The sequence below is a fragment of the Epinephelus moara genome, chromosome 2 (assembly GCF_006386435.1).
Source record: "Epinephelus moara isolate mb chromosome 2, YSFRI_EMoa_1.0, whole genome shotgun sequence".
In the NCBI taxonomy this organism is placed as follows: Eukaryota; Metazoa; Chordata; class Actinopteri; order Perciformes; family Serranidae; genus Epinephelus; species Epinephelus moara.
The window spans coordinates 35,919,027-35,946,598 of record NC_065507.1 but is presented as its reverse complement, the minus strand read 5'-3'; the positions used below and the strand labels follow the sequence as shown (position 1 = coordinate 35,946,598).

Genomic DNA, 27,572 nt, shown 5'->3' with positions numbered 1-27,572 from the left:
CTTTGGCTGTTTATGAGATATCAACTTTTTACATGTGTAGAACCCCTTAGAGGTCAATTTGAATAAAACTTTCAGGGTATGATTCAAGTACTTATGTGGACACTTCCAACAAGTTTTGTGATGATAAACTCAACAGTTAAGGAGTAAGGTCTATTTATGTGCTGACCGAGCCTGGTCACACTCCAAAGTCGTGGAAATGCAGCGCTTGGGCAGTGACTTGTGGCATTAGAAACCAATGAAAAAAGGCGTCCTTTAATGTCCGCACCATATGCGGCCGGTTGCCGTTATAGTTAAACATCGCCTGGTGTCGTCAGGGGGCAATGCGGTGGGACAAGGACAAAAGCTAAGGTGGCGAAAGTCTGACTGTGGCGGGCAGGAGGGGTGGTGGATGGGTCCAACAAACAGACTTTCAACCGAGAGAGCAGTGTTCACATCCATTAAGATTCTAAAATCAAACCCTGTTCTTTTTTCCTAAACCGAACCACTTCCTTTTGTTGCCTAAACCTGACCACGTTTTTGTTGCCTACACCGAACCACATGTGGTTGCTGTTGAAAGGAAAAAAAAAACAAAAACGTCAATTTGCGGGTCTTGTATGTAAAGACTGTATGTAAATGTTAAATTTCCTGTGAAAACTGAAGTGTAGCTTGATAGAAAAGAACTTGAATGAAGGGATTTTTTTTTTTTTTTTTTTTTTTGGAAATTCAGCTCTGGCCTGCAGAGTGTTTGAGCATATGAGAGATGAGAGTATATTGGCTATTTTGTATATTTGTGGTAATGTTTTTGTTTGTTTGTTTTTTGAATACACAAGCGGATACTTAAAGTCTGTACACTTTTATCTTTTATAACTTTCAGGGCTAAATACATCTTGAATATGAACCAAACTTTTTCTGTAATAACTCATGTTGTGAAATATACATGTCATACAATACAATAAGAATACTGAAAACAGATGAAAACTTCCATGAGGTCAGCATGTGCTTGTTGAGATAATATTTCTTTTTTATCTTAATGTATTCAATATCTGTTCCTACACTGACATTTTATCGGAATAAAAAATATCAAAACAGGATCTTAGTGTAAAAAAAAAAGCTAAATTATCAGTGTTTTATCAAATCAATCTCAACAAAAACAAGACAACTCAGATTAAACACATTTAAGTCCTAACCAGAGGAAAGGAAGAAGAGGAAGGGGGGGGGGGTCACTAAATAAAATAAATTGAATGTTGAAATAATTTGTTTTGGGTGATTGGGTCATATTTAATGTGATTGAGTAAATTTACACCATAAATGTGTGAATGGATGTACAGGGAAATACTCACATTTAAGGACAGAGCTGTGCAGCCAGGTGGTCTCTCCTCTCCCGTGCGCCCTGATGCTCTTCCTGCTGATTCGGCACATGCAGTTCGGCCTCTCTCTGTCGTAAGTCCTGTAATGTCTCCTCCGTGAGGTCAAAGTTGCATCCACGGCGTGTAGCTATGTTGTGTATAACGCAACATGCCATGAAGAATGCACTGACTTTCTGGGGGCTGTATGTTAATGAACCACCTGAACGGTCCACACATCTGAAATGCATTTTGATCTGGCCAAAAGTGCGTTCGATGACTGACCGAGCACTACTGAAAACACGGTTAAAACCATGCTGCCTTCTTGTTGTGGGTGTAATGTATGGTGTTATCAGCCACGTTTTCAGTGGATAGCCGTTGTTGCCTAGCAGCCACCCATCCAGAGTGGGGTCCCCCTGAAAGACTGTAGGGATGACAGAATTCGCCAAGATGAACCAGTCATTAGCGGACCCAGGAAAATTAGCATACACGTGTCACCAGGCAATTCGAGTCACAAATCACCTGGATATTAATGGAGTGTTCTCCCTTACGGTTCACATAAGTGATGGCTTGGGTATCTGGGGCGCGCAATTGTACATGTGTGCAGTTGATTGCTCCCAGTACTCCAGGGAATCCACATTTCAACAAGAAACCTCGCTTTGTTTCCAGCTGGCTCTCAGGTGTGGATGGAAAAATTATGTTCTCATTTGCATGTCGGACTAGACAAGACGTCACTGCATGTATAGCCGAACTGACAGCTCTCTGACTAATCCCCGCCACCGCAGCCACGGTGTGCTGGAAAGACCTGGTGGCGAAGAAGGTCAGAGCCACTGTCACCTTTACAGCAACAGGGAGCGCACAGGTGCCACCGGGTTGCGCATCAGACGCCACGATGTGCGTCACCACTTGGACCACCTCGCGGGGTAGATGTAATTTGTTCCTGTGTAATGAAAAAGAGTATGACATGAAATGACAATTACATTGGACACGGCGATATTCCAGTCATTATTCGTGTGGCCCACCTGCATTCCAGCTCTGTCATGCCCAAATAGGCTGTCCTTTGACGGTACACCCTCCCTGCGTAAGTCCTCCTCCTCCTCCTCCTCCTCCTCGCAATAATGTACTCCATCTTTGTAGATCACATTAAGCAAGAACATTTTAACANGGTTTTTGTGGGTATTTATTGCATTGTTAATGTGCCTGACATTCTGGAAACCAGCCTGTGAGGTTTTGGTGACGTGTGCGCACTGTCCCCCGGTCAGCCAAACTTTCGCTTACACCGGCTGCGCTCCGCCTGCGCTGACAGTAGACGTGGTTTCAGCTGAGGAGCTTTTAGCGCACCTTCGGCGAAGCCTTTTGGCATGAAACTGTCACTGCGCCAAGCTGGATCTGTGGACACCTCCCCCTGCTGCGCCGCCACACCCATCTCAGCGCACCTCGGTCTGCCAAACTACCAAACTGAGCGCGCCTTGGATTGCGCTGCTCGAAACTAGCTCTGCGCGGGGTTCGCCACCCTGCGCCACCCTGTACCGTACCGGGAAACTAGAGGCCACTGAGTTTAAATCTTAGTTGTGGTTCTCTGTGTAGTCTGTGGGCTTATGTTCCTTCAAAGGTGCATTCCACAGGTGACATGAAAGCTAAGCAAAATGAATTATACATTAACAATAGCTGTATGATTGTGAGCATTCACCAAGTGATGGTGAGGAAACCTTTCCAAGATGCATCCCAGGCTTCCAGCGGAATGTTGGCAGGTATATGAATTAATCTCCTTACCCACTCATTGATCTCAGCCCACACCCTCCTGGTCCACAGGGTACTGGATTTGTTGTCCCAGTAGAATTTGCTCTGTAGTATAATTCTATTAACTTTCTGTAATGACAGGTAGCCACAGAGAAAATGGAATCATTACCTTGCACACAAACACACGACGTGATGTTGTGTCCTGCTGTCTGGGATGAGCTACAGTAGAGCATGCCCATCTCCCAGTAGCAGGAGACTTTTGCAAACCAGTGCTCTACACAGAAAACACAGATTGATTACAGTTCGCCAATTTTAACATGAACCCAAGTAAAATCATTTTCAATTCAAGATCATTTGAATCATGTTAAAGGCCTTCAAAATGATGAGCTCATGTTAGTCTAGTGAAACAATGGTCATAAGAGAAATGATGTAATCAGCTTTGTGTTGCTCCCTAAAGAGGATCCAAAATGCAAAAATACATGTATCTGTCTAATGCACAAATTTAAGCTGATATTTCATCTACAGTGTTACATGTTTGCACTTATCAATTTGCTGTTGAGTGGCCCCAAATGGGTCCACATACAAGAAACTCATAAGGTACATGATCCATGGAAATGCACAAACAAATTATAGCAACCCCTCATACAGTACATTAGATCTTCTTGTTGTTGTGTTTATACAGTGGCCCAGAAGCGTTGAAGCAAATACAAAAGTCACAACACACATACAAAAGTCTCAACACGAATACAAAACTCACAGTTGATAACGTGACATCATCTGACAAAAGGGCATTCAAGAGAATAACCAATTGTGAGAACAAAATATACAGTACCTTCATCTTGAAGACTTCTTAAAAACTGAAAATTTCCGCCACATAAGCCACAGTATGACAGAATGGGTTGAGGGTTCAGCCCACAAAATTGACAGAACATTGCCTGGTAAAAGACAAAGGAGAGACAGTTTTTTGACAAAAGCCTTTGGCTCTGGTTCTCCAACTGTGGTGTAGGGACTAAGGCTGCACAATATGATGGAAAAAAATATAGTGGTTCCCATGACTTACGTTGACTGTGGCGGCCCACCTCAGTCTAATCTGTCCCCTCACAGTATTTGTGTTATGACTTCATCATTCTTGTTGTGGGTTTTGTATTTGCTTCAACCCTTCTGGGCCACCCTACGTTTAAATCTGTAAAGTTTTAGGATTACTTACAATGAGTGTCCAGTGTTCCTGGTGGCTGACTGCTCCTGCTGCCACATCACCATTAAGGGCCAACTAAAACAACAAAAACTATTACATATACAGTATATATCTAATTAACAAAATGTCACTGCATTTAAAAGGTTAAAAAAGAATCCCTCTCACCCATTTCAAACCTTTTTGTGTTCCCGCCAGACTGATGTCATTACAGAACAATCTATAATGGCGGCTCCACTCTTCTTCCTCACCATCGTCAGATAGGCATTCACGATCTATGAGAACAGCAATATGTGATCCAATCTGAAAAAGACAAATATCAATCCAATAATATATTTTTTAAAGTACCTGACTCTCCAACTCCTTTCCTGGCGCTAGGTACAATATATCCTCAGAATATATTTTGTATGGCCCCATTCGTGACCATAGCATCTCCTTTCGCTTCCCTACCCATACGTCTCTGATTACTGTAAACAAAAAACAAAACAAAACATAGTAATGGCAGTTATTCATTAAATGCATAATTTGGTCGCTACTTTGTGTCAGTTTACTTACAAATTTCTGGATGGTTTGATGGTCCTTGGGCCTTGCAGCTCATCGTTGGCCTTTAGGTGGAGGTTGAAGGTGTGATGGCTGTGGTGGATGTGTGTGTGTGCTGTGTATGTGTCTGTTGTGGACCAGCCAGAAAAGGATCAACACGTTTTTAAGTTTGGCAGGGATCTTCTCTTCTGGCTGGGTATAATGTGTCAAATGATCTACATTAACTTAAATGTTTTGTTTCCCCTTCTCTGAAACCAGGTCTGCATTCTTGTCCTCAAGTTTGATTATTCTAAATGGCCCCACCAAGTAGGCTTCCAACTAGACCCCTTTTCTCAGTTTCTGTTGTAATTTTTTTTTTTCCCCAGGACAAGGTCCCCCACTTTAAAGTTGTCCTGGCGTCTTTTTCCATCCTCTTGCAGACCTTTTCCTGTCTTTTTTTTGATATTGGCCTTGATCTCTTTGTATACACTTTACTGATCCCTCAGTCCCTTGCAGATCTCCTCTCTTGTCAAAAGGTTGTGGACTTTGTCCTCTGTCACCTGCCAGAAATCACAGTTAAAATTTAGAGGGCACAGATGATCCAAATTCAAACTCTTAAAGGATAGCAACAATAGACAGTCTTACTTCCTACTACTTTGGGACCTCTGAGGGATACGTCGTCTCCCTTCCAAACATCATATAATAAGGACTGTGTTTTGTAGTCAGCTGCTTTTTTGTCCACCGACCAGACATGGTGGATAACAGATAATAGTCTGATTGTCTGAGGTGCTCAGCCAACAGTTTGTTCAGGGACCTCAAAATGCAGAATTCAAGTATGGGCATTAGGAGTCAGAAGATAATTTGGGTTGTCATGTGTGACACTGACAACCCAACCTATTTTCAGAATTTGTCATTAATGTACCTGTTCAGATTGGAACAGAAAATGAGCTTGTTATGCTAAAAAGCTCAAAATATACCTGTTTTGTGCCATGCAGTTTTTCAACAAGGCCATTGGTCTGTGGATGATAGGGGGAGCACAGGCTTCTCTTGATGCCCGACCTTTAACACATACAGTTGCTGACCTTAAAAATGATCATTTGAACAAACATGATTTGTAAAAGAAATCAAAGATAAAATTGCTCACCTCGTCTGCTGTTTTGCTCTTTAGTGGATAGGCCCCTGCCCATTTGGTGAAATAATCAACCATGACACATATGTACTGGTTGCCACCATCTGTTACAGTGAGTTTACCCAACAAGTCCATCCCAACCAGCTCAAGACAGAGCATTAGGCTCTGTCCCACAGATGTTTGATCAGACTGGGATCTGGGGAATTTGGAGGCCAGGTCAAGGCCTTATGCTCTTTGTCAAGTTCCTCGGGCCATTCCTGAGCAGTTTTTGCGGTGTGGCATGGTGCATTGTCCCGCCTGGGGGGGCTACTGCCATTGGATAGTGATGTTGCCATGAGGAGGTTTGCTTGGTCCGCAGCGGTGTTTGGGTGGGTGGTGCGTGTTAAGTGGCATCCACATGAATGCTAGGACCCCAAGTTTCCCAGCGGCATCCACATGAATGCTAGGACCCCAAGTTTCCCAGCAGAACATTGCATTGTAACAAGATGATCAGTGTTATTTACTTAACTTGTCAGTAGTTTTAACATTTTGGCTGATCGGTGTATTACATATTTAAAAGTAATGGTAGGCCTTTGCACATACAGTGTCACAGCTCTGGCTGTGAACATAGTATTTTCCCCTTTTCCTAGTGTTTCCCTGCTCCCCCTCCCCTTTCTGCCTCTGTGTGTATGTGTGTCTTTTCTCTGGAGGGCATGGCTACTGCAATCAGGCACCTGGCTGAACTTCACACCTGCAACTCATCTCCTCCTCATCAGCCTCAGTGCAAGAACCCAAGCTTCACCTCCACTCTTCGCCAGATTATTCTGTCTACTCCAATAGTAGTTATTGTCTCTAAACTATTACTAGTTATAATATTTTCGTAAGTGCTGTCACTTAAGACTTTTCTAACATGATTCTTTCCTGTGTCCAGATTTCGCCAGTGTCTACTCCTCATGTCAGCATACTCCAACAACCAGTTTAGAGAGGATTTCGGAAGAAGAAACCACTTTGTCTGCTCAGTCTGCCTGCCCCCTGCCATTTTGCATCAACCTGCCTGTCTACAGTCTCCACCTACTCAGCCTTGATCATTCAGCCTTCAGTCCAGCACCAAGCCCTACTGATAAACTCAATGAACTCTTATTCTGCCTTTGAGTCTCCTTTTGGGTTCCACATGTTACTACAAACCTTAACCTTCACGATTTTTAAGAAATACACACATAAATACACACTCCTGTGCTCTACTTTCAGACCTGAATGTGTATTCCACCTCAACATTATGAAAATACCAACTCACCCACTTGTGAATGTCGTCCTCCTTGCCAGGCCAATAGCAGTGGTTGATGATTACACTGTGGGTTTTCTCCACACCACAGTGTCCACCTAAATGACTACAGTGAAACTCCTCAGCTTCTTCAGCAGTAGAGACAACATTGGCTAGGTGCTTGGTTCATATGACATGCATCCTTACCCTTTACCCTAAAGGTGTCAGCTCTCCTCTTAATGACATATTTGTCTCTGCTGGTTGACCCATCTGAATAGCGGCAATTCCAGTGTGTTTAACAATGCTGGATGCATTTTTGGACCACCCTATGCATCTCCAACTGTCTCACTAACTCCTCCCTACTCCTTCCTACACTTTACTACTCCCACCTGCTCCTCCTACTTAGCCCGTCCTACCTTACTCTGACCTGCTCCTGTCTCCTTCTTCCTGACCTTATGTCCATGGGTTATTAGGTTAAATTTATCCGCTGGCGTCCTCTCGTGGACAATGTAAGAGCTACATTTGTTGCAAAGCCTTACTTAATATAAATTAGTGTCGATTATCTACGCCGTTATTTACAAGATACATTTTAAAAAAGGCCATTAAATAAATCCTCGCTTTATTACTAAAGTGGTAGCAGGACGAAGTTTATGTAGTAACAGTTACTGTCACTTTAAAACCACCGAGACGGGGGTCCTTATTTGGCAGGAAGTTAGCCAGCAGCATACAGGAAGCCGAATAACGAGGACACAGTGAGGCGCAGGAATTGGCAAAGAGCAACGAGTCCTAACATTGCTCTTTACAACCGCCACAACTCCCTCTGATACAGGTAATACAAACGAAGTGCAACTTAAACGCATCTAAATGTTTATTTTTGCTGTTTTGTTGCGTGTCGGTGGTGTCGACGGTGTGTGTTTCCATTGTGGGGGCTCGGCTCTTTGTATCGGAACAGACATGGCTCAGTGTGCTTACATTACTTCCCAGCAGAGTAAAATAATTAGATGGATATAACTGTTTATAAGAGTAAAGTAAAGGTTTAATGTTCTGGGCAGTCTGTGTGCTGTGTGTCATGGTTGCTTGTTGTGCCTCAGGTAATTTATATTCCGCCCGCAGCTCTAATACGCTTACAGAAGCTTTGGTAACGCATGAAGGATTTATTCATTTGGGTTCTTATGTTACACACACACACACACACACACACACATACACCTGGCTGTAACCTCACCTGTGGTTATCTGAAATCTTAACTTGATTTGAATGTATTTGCCCTGTAGGGACAATGCAATTTAATAGTTAAAATACAGAGCATAAAACTTGGGTGCTGCACAGAGAGGTCACAGCTAACCTATTGATCTTCCTATTGATCAGTCCACATGACATGGGTAAGAGGGGTTACTCAGTGGACCCTTCAGACAGGAGCCAAGTGGGAGTGAAAACTAATGATTGATTAAATTACTGGTAAGTCTTGTTAACATTTTGTTCAGGCAGCTGTAGAATATAGAGGGACCTCAGTTTTCTTATGATTATTAAATTACCTACAAACATCTGGTATTTTTTCTGGCTAGAATCATGAATCAAAATTTATGATCCGCTCCAGACATGTTTTGAGACATATTAAACACTGTGCTTGGAGTTTTGAGTTATTTATTGCCGTGTAAAAAAAGAGAGAAGCAGTTGTTGGCTATGAAAATTCTCCATCTCTGGCTCCCCTTTTCAATGCTCATACACATATAAAACAGACATACAAGTAAAAAGTGAGAATCTAAGATACAAAATATCAGAATCAGGAATATATAATCAAAATAGTCCATGAATTAAATATCCGTCAGGGATGCATGATATTGTTTTTCAGTCGATACTGATAATAATAACATGCTTCTCATTATTGACAGATAACCCATCAGCTCAATATATATCGTGCATCACTGATATTAGGGGTGTAACAATACATTGATCTGAATCGGTATATCAGTTCAGTGATTCACTATCATTGGTGTAAAGTGAAAACCTTGATACGTATCGTCAAGATACTCCCCTTTTTTAATTCCCATGCTATGTCTGTGTTACCATTTCCCTCTAAGCAGACCTCCTTTCTAAAGCCTCAAGCAGCCTAGTACCAGGCAGATAATGGCAAGCAGACAAGACAAATACTATGAGAATATTTACTGATCAATCTATAGATCACAGGCCCCTGAATTGAATCAAATAGAAATCGTATCGTGGTAACTCTGTTATATGTGCAAATATTGTATTGTCATAGGTGTGATATCGTATCATGACGATAGATGGATGATGGATGTTTTTCCACAGAAAAAAAAACATTATCTCATCCTTAAATCTACCTGTTGTCTCTTAATGAAAAATTCAGAATCTTTCAAAATGCAAACATTGTTCAGTTCAAAATTTGAGCACCAACACAAGATGAAGAGTGTACTCTCAGTGTACATGAACTTAAAGCTTCAAGTGTCCACATCACACATTTTAGTTGAATATTGAACCACGATTGGCTTTTAAGCTAGTTATAATGTCACTAAGTTACACACCTGAAACTCAGATTTAAGGTGAGCTCAGAGAAACCTTCCCCTTCAGCAGATGAAAGTGAAAACAGCTTCCTAGTGTCAAACTCTGCACAGTGAAGCTCAAAATATCCAAGTGAAGGTACAATAATACATACATAATACATTTTTGTGTGGAGGGAAGACTGATTTTGTATAAAGCAGCTAACAGACTTATCCTTGACTGGTTGTCACTGCATCTTCTCACACGTCATCTTCCTCACCACAGGAGGAACAAGCAGTCAGCTACCTGTGCATGAAGACCAGTCAGAGGCAGCTATGGTGAGTAAGAGAGTAAAACAAAAGACTGAAGACAGTATTGTAAACTCAGGTGAAGTTGGGCTTCATGCTGTCAGGAAGATAAGTTAAAACTCAGTGATGTTTTTAAAGTGTTTATTAATTAACAATATAGACAAATGATGCTTGTTTTCATCTCAAACAAAAGCAGTGTTTCTGCAGACTTTTGACCATCTGTAGTGTATTTAGTCCAGTGGCAAGTTTGTGTCATTTAGCACAGACTGGCCTCCTCCTCATCATTTCAATACTCTGCCTCTCTGTGCCAGTCTTCAGCGGTGGATCTCAAGACCAAGGAGGAGAAGGATGCAGAGCTGGACAGACGAATCGAAGCTCTGAGGAAGAAAAACGAAGCTCTGGTCAAGAGGTACCAGGTACGCAGTACTTTTACACACAAACACACACAAAATGTAACCTGTAAAGTACAGACTGTTTAAAACACAAACATTTGAAATGGGTCCAAGGTTATTTCCTGCTAGAATGTTTGTTAATGCGGTCACCAAGGAAACATAGTAATTATAACAATAGTTTCCTTGGTAGCTCACAGGAAGTAAACATGGGACAGAGCTGTTGCCTGTGTAACAGAATATCAATAAAATGATCTGTAATCTCACAGCCGCCGTGTGAATCAAACTGCAACTCGGGAGTGACAAAACCAGTTAAACCTAGAAACTGAAAATGTTTTTTTTTAGGATGGAATATTTATTTAGTTTTCTGTGGTTTGAACACACAACATATTCAAAACCTGCTTAGAAGAAGTCAGGAGTTAAGATTTGGGCTCACAACTGTAGTTTCATCTCACTTATTCTGTCACCTGATGTTAACAGGAAATAGAGGAAGACAAGAAGAAGGCAGAGCAGGAGGGCATCGCCGTGACAACGCCTCGGAAACCCCGCCCGCATGAGCCGGAGACGGACAGGAGGAAGACAGAGAAAGAAAACTTCACCGTCACAGTCGATGTTTCTAAGCCGATGGGGGTAAGACATTATGTGAAACTTTTCTCCAGGAGCTGTATGTGGCATTCAAAGCACTGATATAATGGCCACCTCTGTGTTGGGAAGTGTGTACAGACTATCCTGCCCTGGATTCTGATGCTCTGAATGTTGCATACAGCTCCTTTGAATCATGCCACTTTTTCAGGGGGACGATTAATCCTAATTAGAGGTCAGCTTTTTTATTTTTCATTCATTCATTCATCTTCTAACCGCTTCATCCTCTTGCGGGTCGCGGGGGGGCTGCAGCCTATCCCAGCTGACATCGGGCGAGAGGCAGGGTACACCCTGGACAGGTCGCCAGACTATCACAGGGCTGACACATAGAGACAAACAACCATTCACGCTCACATTCACACCTACGGACAATTTAGAGTTATCAATTAACCTAGTCCCCAATCTGCATGTCTTTGGACTGTGGGAGGAAGCCGGAGTACCCAGAGAGAACCCACGCTGACACGTGGGTCACGTGAGAACATGTAAACTCCGCACAGAAGGGCTCCCACAGCCAGGATCGAACCGGCAACCCTCTTGCTGTGAGGCAACAGTGCTAACCACCACCGTGCCACCCAGATTTTTTTTTTTTTTTTTTTTTTTTTTTAAGATAATTTTTTTGGGCTTATTACCTTTATTGTAGAGCAGCTGGAGAGTGACAGGAAGGGAGGAGAGAGAGGTTGGAAAATAACCTGCAAAGGACTCAGCCTACATGGGGCGAACATTCTACTCACTGAGCTAGAGGCTGACCCCGATAGTGGATTTTTAATGGATGATTCATAACAAAAGTTTACATGGATTTGCACTTGAAGAGTGCCTTTCTAGTGTTGTGTGTCTAGTGTCTGACCCTCAATGCGCTTTTTACACAATATACATCACATTTCTACACACATTTACTCAATGGTGGCGGAGGCTACCATACAAGATGCCACCTGCTACTCTGTTTTTTAACACACTCACACACCAATCGGGCGCAATTTAGCGTTCAGTATCTTGCTCAAGGATACTTCGACATGCAGACTGGAGGAGCCAGGGATCGAAACATTGATATTCCGATTAGTGGACAACCAGCTCTACCTTTGAGCCACAGCAGTGAACAGGAAGAACTGACCATGGATTAATCAGTTAACCTCTAAGGAGCCGTGTCCATCAAAGTGCTTTTTTTTCTTGCTGAAAACATCAGGCTCTCCTCATAAAACACCCAGCAGGGAGAGTTTGAGAGCGCTTTGGAGGCGCAGCGTTTTCTAAGCTGAGACACTTTGGTTGCATCTGGTTGGTATGATATGGAATATCTGCAGAAGTAGACATGTCGGCATGAGGTAGAGCTCTGGATGATAGGACAGACCCGCTGATCTTTTTAGGTTCATACAAGGAAACATATATTGATTTATATCAGTATATTAACAGACTTCTCTTCCATCATTGTTGTTGTTCTTCAGCACTTGTACATGCAAGATGTGACGGTTGGTGGTAGTATTTGTCCCTCCTCCACTGTGACTGAATGGCTGAATAAAAAGTGACAGTGGGGAGCGCTGTGTTTGACCTTGAAATTGAATGTTTTTGACACACAAAAAAAAACACTAGACGGGCAGTGCTCAGGGTATAATAGACGTTCAGCACCTCGTTGAGTCGCAGATGTTTGTAGCGCAGCCTAAATACGCAACACTTCATTGCAAAACATTCAAAGATATGCAAGTCTCAGTTTTTTGCTAGATGCAGCCCCTAATTCCAGTCACACAGACACACATTCATCCATTAACACCATAAAACAACTCTGTGAATATCAGTTCTAAGATTGCTGTGACACGTCTTTCCATCATTGGTGTTGTTTTGTTGTTGTAAAAATAACCTCTTCATCTGGTTTATGATGATCCTGCAGACAGAAGACGCAGCTGATAAACTCTGACAGGTTCTCATTACTGTGTTTATCAGTTTACCATCCACATGCCTGCCAGTCTACCCATCATGCCCTGCATCAGTCCTCTACCCACTTCTTGTGTTACATGTGTAGGCTGGCAGTTGCATTTGGGATACATACTGTATATTTTCAGTAATACACATAAAAACCTACAAGGAATATCATTTTATAAAAAATGAGTTCAAGAAGCACTTAAAATATTACATACAAAAATTTGCAGTCATTCTCCAGCTGCGAGCACATTAATGGGAAAGAGGTAGGGTCTTTAATTACAAGTATGGATGCATAATAATATCGGCACATTATCAATATCGGCTTTAAAATGAACTATCAGAATCGGCCAACATGCTTTTTCTTAGTTGGCACAATGAATGAATTACACACACTGAAAAGCCCTCTATTTCATGTTTCCATCTGCTGGTGGGCCATCGTGATAAGACCATGCACGCATAATATGATGGTAATTCCACCACAGAAGAGACTTGATGATCACTAAAATTAGGCGGGGGGGAAGGAAAAGTGGATATATTGATAACGGTATATCGCCCGAATAAGTTGTAAGATATTGGCAAAAAAATCCAATATCGTGCATCTCTAATTAAAAGCCACAGAGGTGAAGCGAGATGTTGCAGCCCAAAAATTGAAGTCCACAGAAAAAGAAGCGGTGCATCTACAGATTAATGCCATACATAATATGTTATGATCCACTAAAGTTAGGCATGTTACTAGATGAATAAATTCCCATTTTTGTCATTTTTGCTGCCATTTTAACTGTAAGGAAGCTGGGAGGGACTTGTCCAACCATGTCTGCGACACGGAGTGTTTTACCTGCCTGATTGTGTAGACTTACAAATTTTGTTGATTTTTGTCATTTTCCTTGATATCTCAACTTCCACCATGACTAAATAAGTAAGAAGCGGGGTTTCTTTTTTTGTCTATTTTAATTGTTATTTCCTGTTTTGCAGTCTACAGACAAAGTTAATACTGTTGAAGTCAGTTATGAACAACATGGATTAAAGATTTGTTGCTGAGTTTCACTTATTTAAACATTCATTCTCTTAATTATATTGTATCTGTATTTCATCTACAGTGTTAGGAAAACTGCTCTGCGCAATGTGTTGCAGCTTCGGCATAAATAGACGAGGCGTGTATTTCTGGGACGCTTCTGAAACATGCTGTGCCGCATCTGCTGGAATAATAAGGATTGTCTATGGTTGCCGTGGTCAGCTCAGGCGGTCACTTACTCACCTGATCTGCACTCTACTCAGTGCCTGTAGATATTCTCATTTATCCAGGTCATATTTATCTCAAGGCAATTGAATCGAACGCAGCTGGACTTAGTTTTGTCTTAGACATTTCACCTCTTATCCAAGAGGCTTCATCAGTTCATGCTTGTCTGACTAGGCTGGAACTAGTCTGACAAACTGGTTCGTTAGTGCCCCAATGGTGTGTCAACGACGGTCGTTGAAACTCCTGCTGCAACGGTGGTCGTTGGAGTCTTTAGAATCATATGAGGCCATTTGTGAACGACTATTGTTTTCAGAGGTTAAGCTGTTAAATCTCCTGCAGCATTGTAGGTGGGGGATAGGTGGTGTCGCAGACCTCCTCCTCTATTGAGAGATGTTTTTTCCAATTTCACATAGATGGCTTCTTTTACACCTCTTTCAAACCATCTGTCTTCCCTGTCCAAAATGTGCACATTGCTGTCTTCAAAGGAGTGTACTTTCTCCTTGAGGTGTAAATAGACAGCAGAGTCTTGCCCTGACGACGACATGCATTTGTTTAGTGGTGGTTTTGTTTCACCAATGTACAAGTCTGGGCATTCCTCACTGCATTGGACCGCGTACACCAGGTTGCTCTTCTGGGTGTGTGGTGTACGATCTTTTGGATGTACCAGTCTTTGTCTAAGTGTGCTGCTGGGTTTGAAATACACAGGGATGCGGTGTTTGTTGAAGATCCTCCTGAGTTTTTCAGATACCCCAGACACATAGGGGATGACAATGTTATTGCGTTTGTTCTTTTCTTCATCACCCACCTTGTTCTTTCTGGAACGGGCTGCTGTTTTCACAAAGGTCCAACTGGGATAACCACAAGTTTTTAGAGCCTCCCTCAGATGTTCTTGCTGTTTCCCTTGGGCCTGAGTGCTGGTAGGTACGTTATCAGCTCTGTGTTGTAGGGTCCTGATAACACCTAGTTTGTGTTCCAGTGGGTGGTGAGAATCGAACAGTGCACTTTTTTTAGTTAAGTATAATAGTTCTGAATGTTGACTGAATGAACCATTTATAGATAAAATAAACAGATAGCAATGTCTGTTCTTGTTAAATCTCGTGATTTTAACATCACATCACATTGAGGCAAAAATCTTGTAAATTCAGTTTTGCCTTAAAGCAGTCCTACTGAATAATTTCCCAAATTGCTCACGTGAAACGTGACACAGACTGAAAATATAAAAGTTCACATGTGAAAGTTTATGAGATGAGTGTTTTCATTAGTTTAGTGTGTGCTCCTGTGTTGGTTAGCCATCCATGTAGCTCTGCTTATCCTTGATTTGATTTGAAAACATTTCTGGCAGCTGTTTTTAAAAACAGAGCTGAGATGATTGTACCAACCTGTTACAGCAACATAATGTTGTAACAGCAGATTCTGGTGCAGAGTAGTCAACATATTTAAGTGCACAAACATCCTGAAGAGCTCTGTAATCAGTTTATCCAACTCGTAATGCTCAGTATGCATTTCAGTGTAGTTCTGTTTTCATGTACAGTGTGGTAACACATTAGTGTACCAGCAGTACTGTTGGAACATATACAGGTCATGTTGTGAGCTACATTCTTTTCAGTTTTTCCTAGAAGTCTCATTTTAAAGGGTGAAAAAAGGAAAACAGCTGGAGTGCATTGATGTTGGTTTCACATAAATCTCCCTTGCACCATCTGAGAAATTATATCCAGAAAAAAAACAGGTCAGCAACAGTATGCATGCAGATCATGCATCTGAAAAATTAAATGATAAATAATGATAACAGAATAAGATGCTTGTAGTTGCATGTTTTGAACATGAATTTGTATAGACGTTCACATTAAAAGCACTGTCCTTAAAGGAATACTTTGCTGATTTTCAACCAGCTTTGTATCACAACAATGTGGGCGGTATGTGTAAATGAACTATGGTAAACACCCCTCTATCTTACCAGCGCCCAGATCTCCCTGATCATCTCTCAGCTCAAAATTTTCGCTGGCTGTCGCTCGAACTACAGATTGCATTTTTGTATGCCCCCCAGCATAGACACAAAGACTATGGAAGCTGATCGAGAGAGAGAAACCCGCCCCTCTCTCTCATAAACGCAGACTGAACTCTGATCAAACAGTAAAACTAAGCAGTGCTGATCAAATATAAACCAAGATTCTGTTACTGCATTTCCTTTTTCTCACCTGAAATGTTTTCAGAAACATATTTTAGTGCCCTGTATGGCTGTAACTTGAGATCGCTTATTACCAGCCGGTTGCCATATTGTCTCCTGTTGTATGCCTGTTGGCATGTTTGCATTATGTCAACCACCAGCAGGGGAATTCATTGGTCCGGTGCAGCGCAGTGCATTCTGGTAGTGTAGGAATTCTGCTTCTTGAGCAAAAGCAAATGCCAAAGCCCTTTTCCTGTGTTTTCTCTAGTCATGTACATCAGCACTAATACTAAAAGTATTTAGTTTAGTTTGTTCGTTTTCCAACTTTTATACCTCAGATATACACACACACACACACACACACACAAACACACACACACACACACACACACACACACACACACACACACACACACACACACACACACACACAATAACAGTAAGCCATTACTTCTGAAGCAGTGACAAACCAAAGTAGGTTTTGTCAATCAAAAAGGTTAAAGCTCAAGCCTTGACTTAAAGCACGTACCCTTTTACATGAACTGTTTTATACTGCTCTCTTTAGATTTATACATTTAAATAAACGAAACAAGCAAACAAAATGTATGTCTATTCTATATATCCCAAAGTCCCAAACAAATATTCATATACACACACTGGCTTTAGTAACTCCATTTTATATTTCTTAATCATCTTACATTTGTTTATTTATTTATTTTTTAATCTATCAAGTGTTTCACACCGTTTCAATTCAAAACCATTCCACAAATTAACTTCTTTAAGTGTTACACAAGTTCCTTTTAGTTCATACTGACTCTCTTTAATTTTGAACAACTTCTGGATACAGTCTGGAAGCATCTTAGTTTTTACTTTATACATTATTTGTGTAGTTTTTAAGTCCAACAAATCACTACATTTGAAAGCTTGTGAGTTATGTATAATTTGTTGGTGGTTCTCGATAATCAGCTCAATTTATGATTCTTAAAGCTCTCTTCTGTAACATTACAATGGGATTTGTGATTTGTCCGTCCTCCTACTGCACAGACAGCCCAATTTTATTATAAGACCTTCTTTTCCAACAGTGAAATGTTTCTTTTACAAATAACTACACTATTTTGGCCACTTGGGGGCAGCAGAAACAACATTTACATATAATCACCTTTTGTTGAACTTGTTATCAAACAGTTGCTTATTCACACATCCAGCAGAAGTCAGAGCAACATGATCAATCATTAGTAATCATGTTTGTGTCCAGCTGATGAATGTAAGTCCAATACTCCCTCTCGTTTTGCTATGTTTCTTGTCTTCAGCAACTCTTGAGAAAAACATCCTTCAAATGTCTCTTTAGCTGCTAAATGCTCCACTACGCTCACCAGCTAGTCTCCAACTGTGTCTGTCTGCTGTCTGATGCTGAGCAGGTAGTGTGCAGTGGGTTTTAGAGCTTTATCTCTGTAAACAGCTGCCTGCTGCAACCGAAAACAGCGTAATGAGAGCGGTGACAATGAAACAAAACAGTAAAGTTGTTGGCCGGACAGCTTAACAGTGAACTGAACATACAGAGCTCTGTAAAGCCGAGAGGAGCTGCAAATTCAGCTGATACTTCTCTGTGTCTGTCTGTTGGACAGCCGAAGTTTTTGATCATCAGGTCCAAGAGGGTTGGTGGTGTAACAGTGCCATCAGCGCCTGCTGAGGTCCTGATTGCCTCAGAAATGACCACTGATGACTACAGACCCCTGGTGTTCAACCTGCAACGGTTACAAGACAAAAACAGGTCTGAAGGGCAGCAGGGTGGCATTTGCTCCACATGTGTACCGGTCTGAATGATATTTAATCCGGCTCAGCAGGTCATATTTGGTTCATTAGTCTGTTCAAGCTTCTCTACAGCTTGACAACAGACTCCTGATCCCTGAACTTTAAGAGCTCTTTGAAATGATGATGAACAATTGCTGCCTCTCCCTGTCTCACTCTGATTTCTTCATGTTGTAGATTTGCATAATCCATAGCCCTGATTCGTCTTTTGTCCTTTTTATATGGCACCAATCCCTCAGATTGAGGAGACTGAGTCTGTTTAACTGTGAAGTACAGGGATAAATCAAGGAGGGGATATCCTTTTTTTTTTTTTTTTAACCCCATTAGCCAATTGGCTGCTAGAATTTACGACCTCAGACATTTACCACTTTATTACCAGCCAAATATAATTTCTAGAACAGGATATGATAGTCGTGTTCAAATGATTTGCATTTGTTTACAGTCTGTTTGATACATGTGATCCAAGATGAGTTTTAATGCAGAGCAGTGAACAGTACTGTTACAACATCCTAAATGTGAAATTGCTCTGTGGTTTATTATTAGTGCGAGAGGGTTGAAATCATTATTTCTTTATTTTCTACAAGAAAACCATGCATGTTTTTCTAATTGTTCTAATTGTTGATTTTAATTTTAATTTTCATATCAGTCCTTATTAGAGCTCTGATTGGCCCAAAAAATCAGGCCCAACTCTACATAAACCTGCACAGTTTCTGTGCAAGCCCAATACAAACCCAACCCACAGCAGCATTTTGGGCCTGAGCCAGATTAAAAACCCAAATTAGTACTGTAAATTATATATTATTTACAGTATATGTGTATTATATTTTTTTATATTTCTTTTTCAAATATTAAAATATTTATTACAAGGTAACAGCTGACATGTTTCCTCGTATCAAGTCTCCTCCTGTTCCTTCTGTTTTTTCAGTAGTCTGTTGTCTCGTTTAGGACAGGTTAGGCAGAGCGGGCTGCGCCCCTCGATGCATCTAGTGTGCTTGGTGGTCCATGGTGATGCAGCGCACAGATGATGATCACTGCTTTTTCCCTGCATGCTACGCACATCTCTCCCACTGCTGGGAAGGCAAAAGCAAACACAGTTAAGCAAGTCGCCTTGCAGCCCGTCTCTCTCTTTCTCATGTTTTCCGTCCCTCTCTAGTATGTGTGCTATCTCTCAACCCAGTTCTCCAATGTATTGCTCTGTTGTTCCATCACTTTTGCCTCTCTCAGTCTCAGTCCACCTCTCTTTCTCTCTCTTTGCCTCTTGTTTCAATCCATTACATTTCCTGTCATTTATACACAAAAACTAGCATTTTTTTTTTTTTTTCAAGAAAAAAACAGTAAATTGGCGAGAATATGATTTGATTCAAGCCCTGAGGAAAAATGAGAAACAACATTCCGCCCTGGTCTTATCCTGTTAGGTCGGGTTGGACCCAAACGTGCTTAATCAGACCTCTAATCCATATCATCTTGTTCACCATGTGAAGCTTTTTTCTATGGCTCCTGAAGCTCCTGCTTGTCTTGTTGAGACCATCTGCTCGACATGCTGAATGAAATTATTTAAATGTGGCACTCAACTAAACTTACTGTCCATACTGTGTTATATGTGTGTGTTTCCTGCAGGACAAGAGAGTGGTGAACGACTGGAAACCCGGGACGCCTCGTGGCCGGAAGACATCTGAGGAGAGCGACGGCCACCGAGGAGGGCCGAACGACAGCCACAGCCCTCCCAGGAGGACGGGGTCGGGACGAATGGGTCGGGGAGGTCAGAGAGGTGGAGGCCGCCAGGAGAGGAGAGAATGGGAACCTAGGACACCCAGAGATGGAGAACATGGGGAGTCAGGAGGACCAGGGCGCAGAGGAGGAAGGAGAGGAAGGGGAAGAGGAGGAGGAGGAGGAGGAGGAGGTGGAGGAGGTGGAGGAGGTGGAGGAGATGGAGGAGATGGAGGGACACCGGTTGGAACACCAGGTGGCATGGACAGGAAATCCAAAGTGAGTGCTGATGAACTATGATACTTAGCTACACATTGTCTGATACACCTGTTTTGTTTTGATTTTCAACACACATTACGTTACATGCACAAAATAATCCAGTTTTTGCCCATATTCTGAAAAAGACAGTATTCCTTCTGAGCTGTTTACTAATAAAAATTAGTATTCCACTAATATTGTATTGTATTGTATTGTAAATGGAAGGCTAGAGCCGTGTGCAATTTTGCACCATTTCATCAGAATAGCATTTTTTTCAAAGTTCTCTTACCAGTGGCATACTTGTTGGACCGTGCATACACATCCTCCCTCTTTCCTTTCTTCAACCACCTTCTTGAAAAGGTCGGTGTTGTGATACTTGCGCACGTCCAAAAACCTGATATCCAAGTCTTTAATAGCATTTAAAAGTAGGTGTGTTTCTCCTTCAGACCAGAAATGTGGGCTTTTCTTTTGGGCATGTATCTATAGCCTTGCAGACTGTTGGCGAGTTGGTTTGTGTATAACGTCTCCATGACAACAGAAAGAGCCAACCAAACCAACAGGCAAGAGGCAGTTTGTCGCAAATTGCGGTTGAAAATCTCAGTTCAGATGCGTTTTCTGAAAGGGCTGTATACATGTCCAAATAATGCAATTAAAACCCAGTTGATAACAGCATATCTTACTTGTCTTAATTGGAAAATGCTACGTTTGAAATATGGTTTAATAGAAAAAATCCAAACAATATGTTGTTTACCTGACCCGTAATAAATTTAGAATATTGTCATATTCAGAATAATAGGGGAATATTAGTGTGCATGTAAACGTACGCATGTAAATGTAAATCGTGTTTCATCTGAGAGAGAGTGGTGGATTATGACTAAAGCTTCAGACCAACATTTTCTTTTGCCCAACACTCATTCATTTTAATGGAGCCAGTCCAGCAGTGTAGCGGGGGTGTTGACACAGAGGGCCGGGCAAAAGAAAAAAGCAGGGTTGTCCTGTCCGAACTTTTACCACAAAGCAAGGCAGTGTCATCTAGTATACATGTGTGGTGGATTACTTTGTAATCTGAAATTTGCATTTCTGGTAATTGACACGATGAAAGATAGAAAACTTGCCGCCGTGAACTTCCCTGAGTTATTAACATCGTTGCTGTCTTCATTCTGAATGCCAACATTAATGTCCTGTATTTGTGATCTATCACTAATGATGCATCCTGTGGTTGTTGTTTTTTTGGTAAGGAATGGGAGGAGAAGAGACGACAGAACATTGAGAAAATGAATGAAGAGATGGAGAGAATAGCGGAGTATGAAAGAGGACAGCGGGTATGAGAGTCACTGTTTTTAAAAATAATTTTAGGGATGCACAATATATATTGGGCTGATTTATTGTCAGACAGTAATGGGAAATTATTTTTATTAGTCATCATTCTGATAATAAAGCTATAGCTGATAAATGGAGCTGACAATACAGAGCCAAATTGCTTTCATTAACTTTACTACTGCAAGAAGAGCAAGCGCAGCATGCCAAACAGTGCGCCAAACATGTTGTTGCCAGTGTGGACATTTTCCACAGTTTTGAGAACATCCAACATTGAGCTGTTAAACAGTCTCAACAAACCAGCTCGACTCTGTCGTTAAACCCGTTAATAGCTGCTAGGTAACGTTAGCAGTGTGATGCTAACAGCTAGTCCTGTCACAGTGTGTGTGTGAAGGTGGACTGCAGGGTGCGCTACTGTCTCATTATAAACAGAGAGGGAGAGAAAGTGAATCAAGGAGGGGCTGAGTGAATCAATGTGCTGCGTGCAGCTCCACATTAAAAATCAGTATTTACCCATTTCAAATTGTAAATAAAAAGAAGTGGAAAATGAAAATTTGCCAGGTCAGTGTTGATATGGTGTCAGGCCTTCATAATAGATCACTGTGTGGGAAAGGCAGGGCATTTATTTTTGCAGTGAGGGATGAACTTACTTCATTACTTGTTAACAATATATTGACAAGTCTGTGTGGATGGATTATGTCAAAGCATTTCATGTGAAATCTTAGACAAAACACTCATAAAGCATGGTTGTGAAGTTTTTTTTGTACTTGACTAAAAAGATAAAGAGTCAGAACAGTTTTTTGTGTTTTTGTTGTGTGAACAATAGTGATGTCAGTTAGATTTGTTTAGGTCAGAGCTTAAATCATTTAGCTTTGCTCACTACATCTTCGCCTTTCTTATCCTCAGGTGTGCATAAGCTGCAGGTCATGAACTTCTTTTTAAATACAAAAGGTATCAGCCATAAGAAGTAGGTAATTATCGGTTATTGTATCGGCTGAAAAAAATTCATATTGTGCATCCCTATTTTATTTTATTTTTTTTACAATAATTTAGCTCATCAGTTAATTCATTAATCATTTAATCTTGAATTTTCATTTGTTGTGTTTTGTTTTAATGTCCTCCGACCTTCTACAATGTCTGTTTTTTTTTGGGGGGGGGGGGGGGGGGGGGGGTTTAGACTAAAAGTACAAATTCTTAGTATTTTTGGGGCAAACTAGACTTCACTTTTTATAAGATATTCATCTAGCATGCTGTGGTGTCAGTGAACATGGAGTGAACTTGTCAATGTGACAGAGCTGTACATTTATAATTCCTTTCCTTAGCCGGATGGAGACAAGCCAATCCGTAACTTCCTGGATGATCCAAGACGTTCAGGCCCAGCACCAGACACGGACCGCAAGGAGGGGAGCAGGAGACATGTACGAAACTGGGGAGGGCTGGACTTTGACAATGTAAAGACAGGAGCTGAACTGGAGAAAGAGTGGACTGTAAGTAACATTGTTCCTTAAAAATATCATACGAGAGCTTTTAACAGCCAAACCACTCTTGTACTCCCTGCTGTAGCGATATTAATGTCACTCCTTTTGTGACCCCTCATGTCTCTGTAGAGCCGGAGGCCAGGTCCGAAAGGCTCTGTGGACATGACCATGTCCATGACAGGCCGGGAGAGAGCAGAATACCTGCGCTGGAAGAAGGAGCGTGAGCAGATTGATGAGGAGAGACTGGCACGCCATCGAAACGCCACAGGCCAGTGGAGACGAGAGTGGGACGCACAGAAGACAGACAACATGTAAGGAACGAAGCATTGAACCATAATTTGAATAGATTTTTTTTGATAGTGTGTGAGGAAGAGCACCTAAAGCATTTTCTGTGTTCTTCATACCATTTAATGTCCATGTTTGTGTCTAGGTGCTAGATTTTTTTGAACTTCAGCTGCAGATAACAATTATTTTTTATCACTGATAACCCTGCCAGGCATTTTCTTGATTAACTAATTCATTGTTTTGTCTATAGAATATCAGAAAATAGTGAAAGGAACCTGTAACAATTTCCCAAAACCCAGGATGATATATTGAAAATTAGTCCGCAATATTCAGTTTACAATCAGACATGACAAAGACAAACAGCAAATAATCACGTGAGAAGATTTAACCAGCAAATGTTTGTAAAATGACTAAAACCATTATCAAAACAGATGATGATTAATCTTCTATTATATCAATTAATAGACTCACCATAGCTGCTCTACTTGGATCATACAAATGATGGATTATGCAAAATCGTGCATCTCAAAGGGACTATCAAGACGACTAAATCACAGAACCAAGATGCTCAAATCAAAGTCACAAATTAACTTCTTCAAATGTCCTCTCTAATTATGTTTTGTGAAAAATGTCCTCTCCACCAGAGAACATCCCAGCCATATGTGACAGTTTTATTCCAGCACACACACTGAGGATCAGATATTTAGCACTACACAGGACCTGGTGGCACAATGGGTTAACTTTTTAAATGTGTTTGGTGTCTACAAGCCAATAGCTGGCTTCAGTGTACGGAGTAAGTGGGTCAGTTTTTGACTTTAATTGAATACGACTGTAGTTTGACACTGTGCTCAAATGTAAATCTGTGGTACTTGTACTTTACTTGAGTATTTAGTCTCATACCACTTTATCCTTCAACTCTGTTACAATTCAGAGGGATATGTTGTACTTACTGTTCATATGCAATTCTTTGAAAGCTAAATGCAGTATGAGGCAGTTATTTACCGATGTTATGAGCACTACTGTCAGTTCATCTCAGTGTGAGAGTCTCTTGCATTTCGTAGTCATCTATTGTGCATGGTGTTTCAACGCGGGTAGAGCCCAGCCCGTGCTCGGAGGAGACAGACGGCAGTGCAGAACCAACAACAGCCAGACTCACAATGCCACTGCAAGTGCAACAAAAGCCTCACAAGCAAAAAAACCAATAGAGTAATTTATGTATGTAATCTGCACATAAGATGTACAGACAACAAATATATACATATATACATGCGACAGAATATAGTTACATTCAGGTAACTCAAGCAAAGGCTGCACTGAAGCAACAAACCCTGGAGAACAGTCTCATAAAGGGACAGAGATGTCCAAAAAGATATAGAGACGATGTAATATTTTATACTTGGTTATTTTGTAAAAGAAAATAAATGAATAACATTTAGGAACAGCTTAGATACAGGGATTTTTTTCTCAGTGCATTGCTTAATTGTCAAGTATAGGCTGTACATTGGATTGATTTTAATAACTTTAAAGTACTTGAAGTGTACACTGCAGCTGTATTATCTTGAAGAATAGAAGTATTGGATCAGGACTCTGTATCTGCAGATACTTAATATTAAATTACTCAAATCAGAATTGGGGACAAAAGACTTTGAGGACATCCTTAGTTTGGACTGTTGGTTGGACAAAACAAACACTGTGAAGGTGTCACTTTGAGCTCTGGGTCATTGTTACAGCATTTCTCACTATTTTTACAAACCAAACAATCAATCTTTAATGGAGACAACAATCAACAGATTAATCCATAATGAAAATAATCATTAGTTAATGGTTCAGAATGAGCTCCACCTCAGCCAGCTACAACAGTTAAATCCTGCTTTTACATCAGAATCATCTAATAAGATCATATATAATATAGAATAGTCACAGGGGACATTTTTTACTGCCAATACTTCAATTGCATATTCATGAGTATACTTACATACTTCTACTTACATAACATTGTCAATGCAGGACTCTTACCTGTAGTGGAGTATACAGTGTGGTATTAGTACTTTTACTTAAGTAAAGGATCTAAATACATCTTCCACCACTGGACAGAGGACAGGTGAGGATGATAGGAAATGTTTTTCGTCATCTTTATTCCTTCTGACAGGCGTGATGAGAAGGACACACTGATATTTGATGTGCGTGCATCTAACCCTGCGGCTTTTTTCACAGGTTCAAGGAGGACCCATATGTAGCCTCAGAGGGCATTGCACCCGAGCATGGCAGCAGGAAAGGCAAGTAGACACACACACACACAGCACTAGTTTGCTGTTACTGTGGTTACACAACAGCTGGCAGGACTGTGACACCAACTCCGTCCCGTGTCTCTGTTCATCCTACATGATGTCACTCCAACATGTCGTCACAAAGACACACATCGTAAACACACATCACAAGACACAACACCATCTTCCTCCTGCAGCTAATTAAGGCTGTTATGTAAATGACAGTTGATTAAGCTGGTTATGTAAGTGCTTGCCGTATTTCCCTGGAGTCCAAATCAACCTTTTGAGCTGCGGTCATGCTGATGTGAGAGGGACCTTCAGAAGGACCCAAGACTTCTTTTATGGGTGCCAACTGAGTCTTTTTCAGTGAAGTCAAGGTAAACAAGTAGATAAACAGCCCCGACCACTATAAACCAGCCAAACAGAGAAAGGATTTATATGTAGACTGATGCACATGATGAACAAACAAAACTTCATAAGTGCAAGTTGTGAGGTTAAATGAAATACCAGTGCTTGAGGACCCGCTTGTGGGTTCCTAAACAGCAACAGAGTGAGAGTTGTGTATGAGACGAGGACGGTCACCTTACAGTGTCAGCAGGGGAGCTTTATTATGGCTTAATTTTGCTCATGCATGTTTTAATTTCAGTCAGTCATCCGGATGATAAAATAATCCACTGTGGGACTGTGGTAATCCCAAGACAGGGAAACAAAACAAGTCAAACTCTGTTTGAATGGCTTTGCATCTTTAATGCTGCTCTTCCTTTCTACTGTCTGCTTGGTGCTCATAATGCAGATCTAAGGAGCACAACTGGATGTTCTAATGAAACAAGCAGTCAATCTGGACTAGTTATCAAAAAATTTTAAGAATATTAAAAAAAAGGTGTTTAAAGTGAGTTCCCAACACAAAAGGTGCTTGTTGGAAGTTTTGTTATAGACGCTGGAGAAAAAAACAAAACAAGACAATTATTTTATTTTTATTTTTTTTTTTTTTTTTTTTTTTTTTTTTGCCGCCTCTGCGCCAGCAATAGCCATGGCTAGAGGCATTATGTTTTCAGGTTGTCTGTCCATATGTCCATCCAATTCTCGTGAACATGATATATTCTGAACGCCTTGAGAGAATTTCCTTAAATTTGGCACAAATGTTGAATTGGACTCAAGGATGAACAGATTTGTTTTTAGTGGTTAGGTCACAGTGACCTTGCATCTGTCACATTTTTGTGGAGGCGATATCTCAAGGACAGAATTTCTTCAAATTTCCACTTTAAGTCAGGGTGAACTGATTAGTTTTTGGTGGTCAGAGGTCAAAGGTCATCGTGGCCTTGTGCTGTATCATTTCATGAATGTGATATTTCAAGAAGGCCTGGAGGGAATTTCCTCAAATTTGGCACAAATTTCCACTTAAACTTAAAAATGAACTTCCTAGAATTTGGCAGACGAAGGTAAAAGGTCATGGTCACTGTGACCTCACAAAACATGTTTTTGGCCATAACTCAAATTTCACACAGATGTCTAATAGGATATAATGATGATGAAGTGACATTTTATGTTCAGAATGTCAAAGATCAACTTTGCAGTGACATCATAATTCCTGCAAAAACACTTTTCTGGCCATCATTAAGTGTCATATCTCAGGAACAGAAGGAGACATTTGGTCAGATACTAAACTGGTGACACTAATCTTGAAACTGTGCTGATTGTATAGATCTTCTATGCTGCTGGGGGGAAGATGTGTGTGAAGCATCTGTGTTTTCACAGACATGGATGTAAACTATAACTGCAACTTGACAGGTTCGCGGAGGCATACAACCGCAAGACGGTAGTTCTAGTTTAAAATCATATTTCCACGGCTGCACAATCATAAAATAATTAGATCACAATAGGGATGCACCGAAATGAAAATTTGTGGCCGAAGCCGAATATTATTAAACGCTTGGCCGAATACCGAGTACCAAATACTGAATATCATTGTTTAGTTTTTCATTCGTTTTTGCAGATGAACCCCTTCCAGATTAGTGTTGTCACGGTACCAAAATTGGGACCCACTGTGCGATACCAATGAAAATATCATGGTTCTGAGTAGTATCACAATACCACAGCGAAAATGAGGCAGATGTGCCTTTTGTCATTTATGAAAAGATAAATCACTTTTCTATAATACATCA

General features: G+C 41.0%; 1 protein-coding gene across 3 annotated transcripts in view; it reads left to right on the top strand.

Annotated features, from left to right (window-relative positions):
- The first annotated feature begins 7,867 nt into the window (after positions 1–7,867).
- Positions 7,868–27,572, top strand: part of ccdc9 (coiled-coil domain containing 9) — a 46,738-nt gene continuing 27,033 nt past the window's right edge. For all 3 annotated transcript variants that reach the window (XM_050060891.1, XM_050060883.1, XM_050060873.1), the window contains exons 1-9: positions 7,868–7,971; positions 9,927–9,979; positions 10,261–10,365; positions 10,819–10,968; positions 19,716–20,084; positions 21,302–21,385; positions 22,703–22,867; positions 22,988–23,169; positions 25,358–25,419. In XM_050060891.1, coding sequence (XP_049916848.1) covers positions 9,977–9,979; positions 10,261–10,365; positions 10,819–10,968; positions 19,716–20,084; positions 21,302–21,385; positions 22,703–22,867; positions 22,988–23,169; positions 25,358–25,419 — 1,120 coding nt within the window. In that variant the 5' untranslated portion in view covers positions 7,868–7,971; positions 9,927–9,976. The remainder of the gene's footprint in view (positions 7,972–9,926; positions 9,980–10,260; positions 10,366–10,818; positions 10,969–19,715; positions 20,085–21,301; positions 21,386–22,702; positions 22,868–22,987; positions 23,170–25,357; positions 25,420–27,572) is intronic.